The following is a 13,108-nucleotide window of genomic DNA, read 5'->3' as shown; positions in this document are numbered from 1 at the left end:
AAATTTTTATAAATTTGCAAACATTCATAAAAAACTGTTTTTCTTTGTCATTATGAGGTATTGTGTGTAGATTGAGGGAAAAAAACAATTTAATCAATTTTAGAATAAGGCTGTAACGTAACAAAATGTGGAAAAAGTTAAGGGGTCTGAATACTTTCCGAATGCACTGTATATCCCAACTTGACACCTATGTAGCGAACAGTGGCAGTGAACGCAGCGTCCCTTGTGAGGATCAAACCTGGATCGCCATGACCCCAAGGCAAACACACAGGCTTATTAACTTACATGATTTCATCTAAACATCCATTGAAGACAGAGCTCAAGTCAGGGATGTCGCAGTCCACAATGTCACAGCAGCAGCCAATATCACAGAAGTCTGGTGTCAAATCACATAAACACACTACAAGACAGCAAAGGTTAATCTCAAAACTATTGCAGTGCACTAGTGTATTTTTCTATGACAATATTTGACATACTTGTGATGTGTAACTACCTACCTACCTACCCTTTGGAGTCAGAATTGCTTTGGCAGTAGTTGCAACAGGAGGAGGGACAGTTTCAGCGACTGGCTCAGTGGTGGCTTCAGATGATGGCACCAGGTCCGAGGTTACCGTGGAAACATCATCTTGAGTGACAGTTTCAGCAGAAGCAGTTGCAAAAGTATCCAATGCATTGGTTGATACGGTATACATCGGGTCAGTGGTACTGAAAGGCTCATAGGTTGTTTGACTGTTCGTTGTTATTGAAGACTCTGTGTTGACTCCTCCATCTGTGGCCGCATGGGTCACACGTACAGAGAGGACAATAACTAGCTGCACTGCACGATACAAACGGTATGTGGACATGTTTTGTCTAACAGGTGCGAACTCTCTCTACGGCTAACGTTAACGTAAAAACATAGCTAACGTTAGCTAGCAACCTGATTTGGCTTGTATAGGTTGCAAAGCTACTTCTGCATCACGTTTGCTAGCACAGCGAAACAACAGCTAACATAAACTAGGAAACAAGAGCCGAATTACTCACATGTGCATTTATCTATGCACTAAAATCAAACATTCTTGAAGACATGCTAACAAAATGTAGCTATAAAAAAAGCCTCACGTTGCCAAGGAAGCTGAAACCGCTTGGGTTACATCCGTTTCTTTTTCTTCTTCTATGGTATTTTGGAGGTCCGCAAACAATCCTTAGAGGTGCATGCCGCTACACACCGTGTACAGGTGGTAAACTATACAACAAATATCCATTGTAGGAAAGCAAGAAAAAAACTGCCATCAAAATACAAACACAGACACATAAAAAAAAGTAAAATCCACCGGAAATCTATCTAGCACGTTGGGGGCGATGAAACAACGGAGGCCAATTCATTTTCAATGAAGCGAAATGGGCGAGGGAGCATAAACAGGGCAGGACCAAAGTTGGGGAAAGTTGGGCCATGTTCAGTTGCCAAACGTTCACGAACGTTGCAGATAAAAATGCCAAGAATAGAACCGGTGTAATTCCGTATGCTACATATCAGAGAGGCATGTGTGGTCTACATAGCTTGTTTCTATCTGAACATTGCAAAACGTTCAATCCTGGTGAACCCACCCCAAACGGTTTTACATACAGAATAAAACGAAATGCTCTGAAACCAGGTTGCAGCAGAAGAGCTATGGAAAGCCACTGGGTGGTAAGGTATGAATCCTTTGGGTTTCCATAAAAAGCGGGAAAAACGCTTCTCATCTCTGTGGTAGGCTAAGTGAATAACGTGATATGCCTCTGCCTGTAATATTTTTATTTGGATTTAAAAGGGTGGGGTCAAGTTTACCGTTGAAGCTGCTTCACTCTTAGTTATAGATGCCAAAAGTGCTTCAACAAAGTACTGAGTAAAGGATCTGAATACTTACGTAAATGTGATATTTCAGTTTTTTATTTTGAATAAATGTGCTAAAATTTATAAAAAACTGTTTTTGCTTTGTCATTATGAGGTATTGTGTGTAGATTGATGAGGGGAAAAACAATTTAATATATTTTAGAATAAGGCTATAACATATCAAAATGTGACCGATCAGCTCGTTTCGGTCTTAAGCAGCAAAATTTGAAATTGTGTTTTTTACATTGGATAAAAGTAGAGACTCAAGAGTTAGAAAATTGTATATCATACACTACAGTTGAGGAACAATGGGAAAGTAATTCTGCTTTGAAAGTTGATAAACTTGTAACCTCACTTTTGAGAAAATGGTCTTTGAATGTTTTAGTACACCCACTGGAGAGCTCTTCTTTGTCTACACCCATTCAGCATAGTTCACACCCTCTTAAGCTATAGCCCCGCCCGTAAACTCAGAGCGTTGTCAGATTGTCAGTTCGTAAATTCAGAGTGTTTTGCTCTCTGAGCGTTCAGAGCGCACACTGGACGCTCTGGTAGAGGAGTAGGGTTGATCCGAGCGTTGTCCTAACAGCAGTCAAGCACCCAAGCTAACGTTGGCAAGCTTGCTAGCTACTTCCAGAGAACAGCTCACTCTGACCATTTTATTCGCCCTAGCAGGGCTGGTTAGGCTATTTTTATGTTATCCAGAGCGTTGGTGACTGCAACTGTGCTGCTGGCAACAATTTAATTACGCTTTTTTGCCAACGTTTACTGACACCGGCCATATTCAATGGGTGTTGAGCATTCATAAATTTGTCAGTTATTCTGCGCTCTGGCACACTCAGACGAGAGTGCTCTGAAATAAGAGTAGATAGCCAGAGCGAATTTACCAGCTATGTCTATCAATAGTTGTCGCATTGACATCTTTCTTAATGGATGCCGTTTTACAGCCCTCTAACCAATTCTACTATTATGTGTGTTTTTTCATGTTATTTGTAATTTATTCTGTACATAATGTTTCTGCCACTGTCTCTTATGACCAAAAAGAGCTTCTGTATATCAGGACAGCGATTACTCACCTCGTATTGGACAAATATTTTTTCTTCAACGAGTCGGAAGCAAAGGATATTCTACAGACACCTGACAAGGCCCAAATCCCCGTCATTCGCATGAGAAAGAGACAGAGAAATCGTGGACGTACAGTTGAAGTCGGAAGTTTACATACAGCTTAGCCAAATACATTTAAACTCAGTTTTTCACAATTCCTGACATTTAATCCTAGTAATAATTCCCTGTCTTAGGTCAGTTAGGATCACCACTTTATTTTAAGAATGTGAAATGTCAGAATAATAGTAGAGAGAATGATTTATTTCAGCTTTTATTTCTTTCATCACATTCGCAGTGGGTCAGATGTTTACATACACTCAATTAGTATTTGGTAGCATTGCCTTTAAATTGTTTCACTTGGGTCAAACATTTCGGGTAGCCTTCCACAAGCTTCCCACAATAATTTGGGTGAATTTTGGCCCATTCCTACTGACAGAGCTGATGTAACTGAGTCAGGTTTGTAGGCCTCCTTGCTCACACACACTTTTTTAGTTCTGCCCACAGATTTTCTATAGGATTGAGGTCAGGGCTTTGTGATGGCCACTCCAATACCTTGACTTTGTTGTCCTTAAGCCATTTTGGCACAACTTTGGAAGTATGCTTGGGGTCATTGTCCACTTGGAAGACCCATTTGCGACCAAGCTTTAACTTCCTGACTGATGTCTTGAGATGTTGCTTCAATATATCCACATAATGTTCCTTCCTCATGATGCCATCTATTTTGTGAAGTGCACCAGTCCCTCCTGCAGCAAAGCACCCCCACAGCATGATGCTGCCACCCCCGTGCTTCACGGTTGGGATGGTGTTCTTCAGCTTGCAAGCCTTCCCCTTTTTCCTCCAAATATAACGATGGTCATTATGGCCAAACAGTTCTATTTTTGTTTCATCAGACCAGAGGACATTTCTCCAAAAAGTATGATCTTTGTCCTCATGTGCAGTTGCAAACCGTAGTCTGGCTTTTTTATGGCGGTTTTGGAGCAGTGGCTTCTTCCTTGCTGAGCGGCCTTTCAGGTTATGTCGATATAGGACTCGTTTTACTGTGGATATAGATACTTTTGTACCTGTTTCCTCCAGCATCTTCACAAGGTAATTTGCTGTTGTTCTGGGATTGATTTGCACTTTTCGCACCAAAGTACATTCATCTCTAGGAGTTAGAACACGTCTCCTTCCTGAGTGGTATGACGGCTGCGTGGTCCCATGGTGTTTATACTTGCGTACTATTGTTTGTACAGATGAACATGTTACCTTCAGGCGTTTGGAAATTGCTCCCAAGGACGAACCAGACTTGTGGAGGATATACGCTACATCGGCAGGATAGAACAGCTGACTCCGGTAAGACAAGTTGTGGCGGTCTGTGTATATTTGCAAACAACAGCTGATGCATAAAATCGAATACTAAGGAAGTCTCAAGGTTTTGCTCGCCTGAGGTAGAGTATCTCATGATAAGCTGTAGACCACACTATTTACCAAGAGAGTTTTCATCTATATTTTTCGTAGCTGTCTATTTACCACTACAAACCGATGCTGGGACTAAGATTGCACTCAATGAGCTGTATAAGGCCATAAGTGGCCGGGGACTTTAATGCAGGGAAACTTAAATCAGTTCTACCTAATTTCTACCAGCATGTTAAATGTGCAACCAGAGGAAAAAAAAACTCTAGACCACCTTTACTCCACACACAGAGATGGGAACAAAGCTCTCCCTCGCCCTCCATTTGGCAAATCTGACCATAACCCTATCCTCCTGATTCTTGCTTATAAGCAAAAACTAAAGCAGGAAGCACCAGCGACTCGGTTAATAAGGAAGTGGTCAGATGACGCAGATGCTAAGCTACAGGACTGTTTTGCTAGCACAAAGGGGAATATGTTCCGGGATTCTTCCGATATCATTGAGGAGTACACTACATCAGTCACTGGCTTCATCAATAAGTGCATCGGTGACATCGTCCCCACAGTGACCATACGTACATACCCCAACCAGAAGCCATGGAGCTGCCCAGTGACACAAGCCTACCAGACGAGCTAAATCAATTCTATGCTCGCTTCGAGGCAAGCAACACTGAAACATGCATGAGAGCACCAGCTGTTCCGGCTGACTATGTGATCACGCTCTCCGTAGCCGATGTGAGTAAGACTTTTAAGCAGGTCAACATTCACAAGGCCGCAGGGCAAGATGGATTACCAGGACGTGTACTCCGAGCATGTGCTGACCAACTGGCAAGTGTCTTCACTGACATTTTCAACATGTCCCTGACTGAGTCTGTATTACCAACATGTTTCAAGCAGACCACCATAGTCCCTGTGCCCAAGAACACTAAGATAACCTGCCTAAATGACTACCGACCCGTAGCACTCACGTCTGTAGCCATGAAGTGCTTTGAAAAGCTTGTCATGGCTCATATTAGCACCATTATCCCACAAACCCTAGACCCACTCCAATTTGCATACCGCCCCAACAGATCCACAGATGATGCAATCTCTATTGCACTCCACACTGCCCTTTCCCACCTGGACAAGAGGAACACCTACGTGAGAATGTTATTCATTGACTACAACTCAGCGTTCAACACCATAGTGCCCTCAAAGCTCATCACTAAGCTAAGGACCCTGGGACTAATCACCTCCCTCTGCAACTGGATCCTGGACTTCCTGATGGGACGCCCCCATGTGGTAAGGGTAGGTAACAACACATCTGCCACGCTGATGCTCAACACGGGGGCCCCTCACCTGTACTCCCTGTTCACCCATGACTGCATGGCCAGGCACGACTCCACACCATCATTAAGTTTGCCGACGACACAACAGTGGTAGGACTGATCACCGACAACGATGAGACAGCCTATAGGAAGGAGGTCAGAACCTGGCCGTGTGGTGCCAGAATAACAACCTCTCCCTCATCGTGATCAAGACAAAAGAGATGATTGTGGACTACAGGAAAAAAAGAGGACTGAGCACGCCCCCATTCTCATCACCAACAAACTATCATGGTCCAAACACACCAAGACAGTTGTGAAGAGAGCAGGACAAAGCCTATTCCCCCTCAGGAGACTGAAAAGATTTGGCATGGGTCCTCAGATCCTCAAAAAGTTATTCATAGACTGTTCTCTCTGCTACCGAACAGCAAGCGGTACCGGCGCGCCGAGTCTACGTCCAAAAGGCTTCTTAACAGCTTCTACTCCCAAGCTATAAGACTACTGAACCGCTAATCATGGCTACCCAGACTATTTACATTGCTCCCCCACCAAAACCCAACCCAACCCAACCCAACCCCCTCTTTTACGCAGCAGCTACTCTGTTGATTATTTATGCATAGTCACTTTAACTCTACCCACATGTACATATTACCTAAATTACCTCGACTAACCGGTGCCCCCGCACATTGACACTGTACTGGTACCCCCTGTATATAGCCTCCCTACTGTTATTTTATTTCACTGCTGCTCCTTAATTATTTTCTACTTATCTATTTTTTACTTAACACTTTTTTTCTTTTCTCAAAAAACTGCATTGTTGGTTAAGGGCTTGTAAGTAGGCATTTCACTGTAAGGTCTACACCTGTGGTATTCGGCGTATGTGGCAAATAAAATGTGATTTGATTTGATTTGATCATGAACATTCTATTGAAATGGTTACTTGCATAGTGGACTCTTTTGTTAAGACATGTAGCTGACTAGCTAGCTAAACAATGAACCATAATCCATGACGGTACTACCCTGCATGAATCTGAATATAGAAATAGAATAGAAATGTGTCGTATTTGAAAATGTATCTACCCGTGCTCTGAAATCGGAGTAGATAGCCAGAGCGAATTTACCAGCTACGTCAATCAACAGTTGTCGCAGTGACATTATATTGAAATGGATACTTGCATAGTGGAGTATTTTGTTAAGACATGTAGCTAACTAGTTAGTTATCTAAACAATTAACTCTAATCCCAACTCATGACGTTACTACCCTGCATGAATCTGCAAGTAGCTAACCATCCAGGTTCAATGTTAGCTAGCTAACATTAGGCTATAACTAGCAAAGCATATGGCTCTGAGATATGAATAATAAGATCTTACACGTAATGTTATTTAGCGAGCCAGCCAGCCAGCTAACAGTACACTTTAACTTGAAATGAAAACAACTTTCTGTCAAAATTAGAAATGTGTCATATCTGAAAATGTAGCTAGCTATACTATCTTACCCGTGCTCTGAAATCGGAGTAGATAGCAGAGTGAATTTACCAGCTACGTCAAACAACAGTTGTCGCAGTGACATTATATTGAAATGGATACTTGCATAGTGGAGTATTTTGTTAAGACATGTAGCTAGCTAGTTAGTTATCTAAACAATTAACTCTAATCCCAACTCATGATGTTACTACCCTGCATGAATCTGCAGGTAGCTAACCATCCAGGTTCAATGTTAGCTAACTAACATGAGGCTATAACTAGCCAAGCAAATGGCTCTGAGATACCAATAATAAGATCGTACATGTAACGTTAGCTAGCGAGCCAGCCAGCTAACGTTAGCTATCTATCTAACAGTACACTTTAACTTGAAATGAAAACGACTTTCTGTCAAAATTAGAAACGGGTAATTTCTGAAAATGTAGCTAGCTAGACTATCTTACCCGTATACATCAGGGTTGGATGCTTCTCCCTGTCACGGATGCCATGGTTGCCCTTAGTTTGAAGATGTAATCCGGAGACAGGTGTTTTCTCCATCTCCTTAGCTATCATACTCTAATTCCACTGATTTCAAAACTTGGTCATCCAGAAAGTGGACAGCAACACTTTCAGTGACTTACGAAAGTATTCACCCCCCTTGGCATTTTTCCTATTTTGTTGCCTTACAACCTGGAATTAAAATGGATTTTTGGGGGGTTTGTATCATTTGATTTACACAACATGCCTACCACTTTGAAGATGCAAAAATATTTTTTATTGTGAAACAAACAAGAAATAAGCCAAAATAACAGAGAACTTGAGCGTGCATAACTATTCACCCCCCCAAAGTCAATACTTTGTAGAGCCACCTTTTGCAGCAATTACAGCTGCAAGTCTCTTGGGGTATGTCTCTATAAGCTTGGCACATCTAGCCACTGGGATTTTTGTCAATTCTTCAAGGCAAAACTGCTCCAGCTCCTTCAAGTTGGATGGGTTCCGCTGGTGTACAGCAATCTTTAAGTCATACCACAGATTCTCAATTGGATTGAGGTCTGCGCTTTGACTAGGCCATTCCAAGACATTTAAATGTTTCCCCTTAAACAACTCAAGTGTTGCTTTAGCAGTATGCATAGGGTCATTGTCCTGCTGGAAGGGGAACCTCCATCCCAGTCTCAAATCTCTGGAAGACTGAAACAAGTTTCCCTCAAGAATTTCCCTGTTTTTAGTGCCATCCATCTTCTCCCACATGTCTTTTGGCGAACACCAAACGTGTTTGCTTATTTTTTTCTTTAAGCAATGGCTTTTTTCTGGCCACTCTTCCGAGTGTACGGCTTAAAGTGGTCCTATGAATAGATACTCCAATCTTCGCTGTGGAGCTTTGCAGCTCCTTCAGGTTTATCTTTGGTCACTTTGTTGCCTCTCTGATTAATGCCCTCCTTGCCTGGTCCGTGAGTTTTGGTGGGCGGCCCTCTCTTGGCAGGTTTGTTGTGGTGCCATATTCTTTCCATTTTTTTAATAATGGATTTAATGGTGTTCCGTGGGATGTTCAAAGTTTCTGATATTTTTTATAACCCAACCCTGATCTGTTCTTCTCCACAACTTTGTCTCTGACCTGTTTGGAGAGCTCATTGGTCTTCATGATGCCGCTTGCTTGGTGGTGCCACTTGCTTAGTGGTGTTGCAGACTCTGGGGCCTTCAGGTGTATATATACTCAAATCATGTGACAGATCATGTGACACTTAGATTGCACACAGGTGGACTTTATTTAACTAATTATGTGACTTCTGAAGGTAATTGGTTGTACCAGATCTTATTTAGGGGCTTCAGAGCAAAGGGAGTGAATACATATGCACGCACCACTTTTCAGTTATTTATTTCTTATAACTTTTTGAAACAAGTAATTTCTTTCATTTCACTTCACCAATTTTGACTATTTTGTGTATGTCCATTACATGAAATCCAAATAAAAATCAATTTACATTACAGGTTGTAATGCAACAAAATAGGAAAAACGGCAAGGGGGATAAATACTTTTGCAAGGCACTGTATGCAGTTCTACTAAGCGATATATATATATATATATAAAAAGCCACATTAGACAGGATTACCTACACATACTGACCAGCTCAAATAGACAGAAGTGTGCTATATGGCAGACCAATCCGAACTCATCTCTTGGCATGTCCAGCCCACTCATTATCTCAGCCACCCGTTGAATATGGCCGGTGTCAGTAAACGACGGCAAAGAAGCGTAATTAAATTCTTGCCAGCAGCACAGTTACAGTCACCAACGCTTTGGATAACATGAAAACAGCCTAACTAGCTCTGCTAGGGCGAGTAAAATGGTCAGTGGGTTGTTCTCTGACCATTTTACTCGCCCTAGCAGAGCTGGTTAGGCTGTTTTCATTTTTTCCAGAGGTAAACAATGAACCATAATCCCAATTTAGTGTCTGGAAATCCCCGCAGCAATGTTCCAACATCTAGTGGAAAACCTTCCCAGAAGAGTGGAAGTTGTTATAGCAGCAAAGGGGGGACCAACTCCATATTAATGCCCATGATTTTGGAATGAGATGTTTGACAAGCGGTGTCCACATACTTTTGGCCATGTAGTGTACTTTGGATATATATTCATTTGAATGTGATATTTGAGTTTCTCTCAAAAATATATAATGTAGGCCTGCACACACGTGATTTCAGTTTGTGAGTGTGTGATATGGGGGTTGGAGACATGTTTATTTTGAAATTATAAAGATATGCTTTTATAAACAATTGCAACACTGCCATGTTGATCTGAGCTTTGCTGTTGGGAAACCACTTTTAGTGTCCGACTTTCGGCTGTTGCAGATGCACCTCCCCCGACTTAACTCCTCGACTTCTTCTACAGTTGGTTGCTTTAGCCACAGAGTTTCTAACTCGAAGCGCAACATCGCGAGACTACTGGGAACACTTGCGAAACAGACCAAGCAGACCAGGCCGAGGTTTGGGGTTTGAGAAGTCAATTAGAGAAGTGAAAAATTCTTCCTTACTTGTTAATTTTCTCGAAATCTAAAGGCACAACCTACATTTCAGCCAATGTCTTAAGTAGTTGAACATATTACTCCAACCTCATGAAAGTGACAAACTGACACATTTTCATCAAAAACAACTTTATATCGAAGTTGATTTGACAGCCTGCACATGCGCAGTTCGGCTCGAGATGACCGTTAGACTCAATGACGTGATTCAGCGCATGAGTTTAGCGCATAGAATTAGGAATTAGAATACTAGAAAGGCCATGAACCTTCTTATGATGTGATCAAGGGCAGCCATTTTGGTTAGGGAGTTGGTCCATGGTTTGCCAATGCTGTGATAAGATATTGTATAAAATAATGAATTTGAAGAATTTATCTGCACTGTATGTTTGTTAGCTAACTAACTAGACCGTTTTAGAGGAATGATTCCATAAATATTTTCTAATTAAATGCCAATATGCCTACATTCTATTAAAACAATGCAGTCAATCCACAGCCATACACTGGCTGAAATCAGTTGATGTTAGGATTTAGACAAGTTGTAAATGCAACAAGTTCTGATATTGTATCATATAATAGCACTCACAGCTTTACAAGAAAACAAAGATTGAGACATTTATGGTCTGTTTACGTATATATTACATAACATTTGTATAAAACCTGTATAAATTGTATTTATAATTATATGACAATAATTTAGGTATTACACAATTTCTGATATATCACATGCCTTACTTTTATTTTCCTGCATAAGTAAAATCAGGATTATGCCTCTACTGCCATTCATTCCAATTAGACTGGTTTGGATTTCTCAGTGACCAATATATCTGCCATTTTCACCCCATTCTGGAACTTTTAGGGTTTATGACATTGCCCCTCTAGTAATTTAATAGGATATCTACGGTTTAGCTAGCCAATTTCGCCATGACATCACCTACAAGCATGATCAGGGATTTTTATTAGACAAGCTGTTCATGCCAATCTTCATTCTGTACTGTTTTTGCTTTAGCTCTATGCTTTTGCCCTACCACTCAAACGCTCCCAATGGTTCACCCTTATATAAAACTCACAATAGACATTTATGAAGTTTGTTTCAACAGAACTCATCCTTTATCTCATACACTGCGTTTGTTGGGCAAAACAAGTATTACAAGGTAGCTTTTATAGATGTTGTAGTACGTGATAACAATCATATGTCCCCCTCAATTTGGCACCTCATAGTTTTTGCCGCTAAAATTGCGTCATGGGTCATGACATCTCCATGTGCGGAGGGGGTTAAAATTATGATGGTTGCTAAGCAACGATGTTAGTCGTCACCTCGATTCAAATGACTGACTGGAGGAGAGAGCTAGCATAGCAAACATATGTTGGTGTTCAAATACAACATAACACAATAGAGTCAATCAGAAAAAATAAACAAGGACTACTCCAAAAAGGATAAGGTGAGATGATTCAGTTTTGGTTTGTGTCTTTTTTTATTGATCCCAAAGTGTGCTGGTTTGATCATGACAGCCAGCCAGGGCAAGTGTATTGCCAGCTAGCTAGCTAGATTAATTTGGCTAGCTAGTTAGTTAGCTAGTTTAAGGTAGACCCAGCGATATGAAGTAGATGCACATAGGAAACAGCATAGTGGGTCAATTTCCGCAACGACTACGTGCGTTGAAGCGCGAGGCTAAACTTCTCTGCTGTGTTGGTCCTGTTGCTACTACAGTGTAACGGCGTGAAGCTAACCCGTGCACATGCGCAGATACTGTGTGTGACTGTTGCCGCATTAAGAACAACTGGGAACTCCGGAAATCTCTGCCTCAGGAAAAAACAAGCTCAGACTGAGAAAAATTGTTTAGAACAGTCGTCCAACTTGAATTCCAAGTCGGAAACTGGCATCTTTATAGAGCTCTGATTTACAGACCTGAAGATCACTGAATTCGTGATTTTACCTAGTTTTTTCCCGAGTTCCCAGTTGTCTTGAAAGCACCATTAGTGAGGTCATTGAGCTATAAAAGAACTGGCGACAGCGTCCAAGATGGCCGACCGTTATTTCCAATGTAATCTACTCACGTTCACCGTAGCTGCCATCTTTCAAGATCTGGTTTTACTGGGATAATTAATGGAAAAACATGTTTTTATTGTCACATTCACCAGATAGGTGCAGTGAAATGTGTTGTTTTACAGGGTCAGCCATAGTAGTACTGCGCTACTGGACCAAATTAGGGTTAAGTGTCTTGCTCAAGGGCACATCGGCAGACTTTTCACCTTGTCTGCTCTGGGATTCGAGTGACCTTTCGGTTACTGACCCAACGCTCTAACCGCTAGGCTACCTGCCACCCTTGGTATACAGCTACGGAAGTGATCCTCCGTAGCTCAGCTGGTAGAGCACGGCGCTTGTAACGCCAGGGTAGTGGGTTCGATCCCCGGGACCACCCATACGTAAAAATGTATGCGCACATGACTCTAAGTCGCTTTGGATAAAATCGTCTGCTAAATGGCATATTATTATTATTAGGAAAAGAGTTGAGAGTTCCTCAAGGCACACCAGTGTGCCGCGGCACACGGTTAAAAACCAGTCCTCCTGTATCTCCAAAGGGGTATAAGGGGTACGGCTTAAGGTTAAATTAGGGACTGGGATAGAGGACAAAGAATAACATACTCAAGCTAAGTGTATTATGTCATTGATTGTCCATTAAAATTTTTGAGACTGAAAACCATGATCAGAGAGCACTATGTGGACAATCAAAATATGTGAGAGTTCAACTTGTGAATATGATCTCTATCGGAAAAGGTTCTAGAAAGCTCAGAACTGGTGTGTTGACCAAAATAAGAATATCAGATTCATAAGTAGAGGGGCAGCACTCAAAATAGATTTTTCAAAGCTACTTTATGTTTTTTTGTATTAATTGAGGCAACACAAATATTGTCAGTGTGTCTGATATTGTTTCTCCACAGTGTTCTTATCCTGGGTGTGACTAAAGGTCAGGTTTTATTGTACAAAC

The 13,108-nt window shown here is 41.5% G+C and overlaps 2 protein-coding genes across 6 annotated transcripts in view; one reads left to right on the top strand and one right to left on the bottom strand.

The window, feature by feature from the left end:
* The window catches only part of LOC121572386 (tectonic-3), a 36,460-nt gene extending 34,886 nt beyond the window's left edge, over positions 1 to 1,574 (bottom strand). The window contains exons 1-2 of one of the 3 annotated variants that reach the window (XM_041884444.2): positions 506 to 1,574; positions 286 to 400 (exon numbers count right to left, since the gene is read on the bottom strand). In XM_041884444.2, coding sequence (XP_041740378.1) covers positions 286 to 400; positions 506 to 845 — 455 coding nt within the window. In that variant the 5' untranslated portion in view covers positions 846 to 1,574. Of the gene's footprint in view, positions 1 to 285; positions 401 to 501 lie in introns of all 3 variants that reach the window. The other 2 variants (XM_041884451.2, XM_041884457.1) reach the window with 2 other exon arrangements.
* Positions 763 to 13,108, top strand: part of LOC121572406 (WD repeat-containing protein 38) — a 59,643-nt gene continuing 47,297 nt past the window's right edge. For 2 of the 3 annotated variants that reach the window (XM_041884486.1, XM_041884469.1), the window contains exon 1: positions 11,442 to 11,560. The gene's annotated coding sequence lies outside the window, so the exon portion shown is untranslated. Of the gene's footprint in view, positions 834 to 11,441; positions 11,561 to 13,108 lie in introns of those variants that run through there. The other variant, XM_041884478.1, reaches the window with a different exon arrangement.

The sequence above is a fragment of the Coregonus clupeaformis genome, chromosome 1 (assembly GCF_020615455.1).
Source record: "Coregonus clupeaformis isolate EN_2021a chromosome 1, ASM2061545v1, whole genome shotgun sequence".
In the NCBI taxonomy this organism is placed as follows: Eukaryota; Metazoa; Chordata; class Actinopteri; order Salmoniformes; family Salmonidae; genus Coregonus; species Coregonus clupeaformis.
The sequence above is the reverse complement of the archived record's forward strand: the minus strand, read 5'-3'. Positions and strand labels throughout refer to the sequence as shown.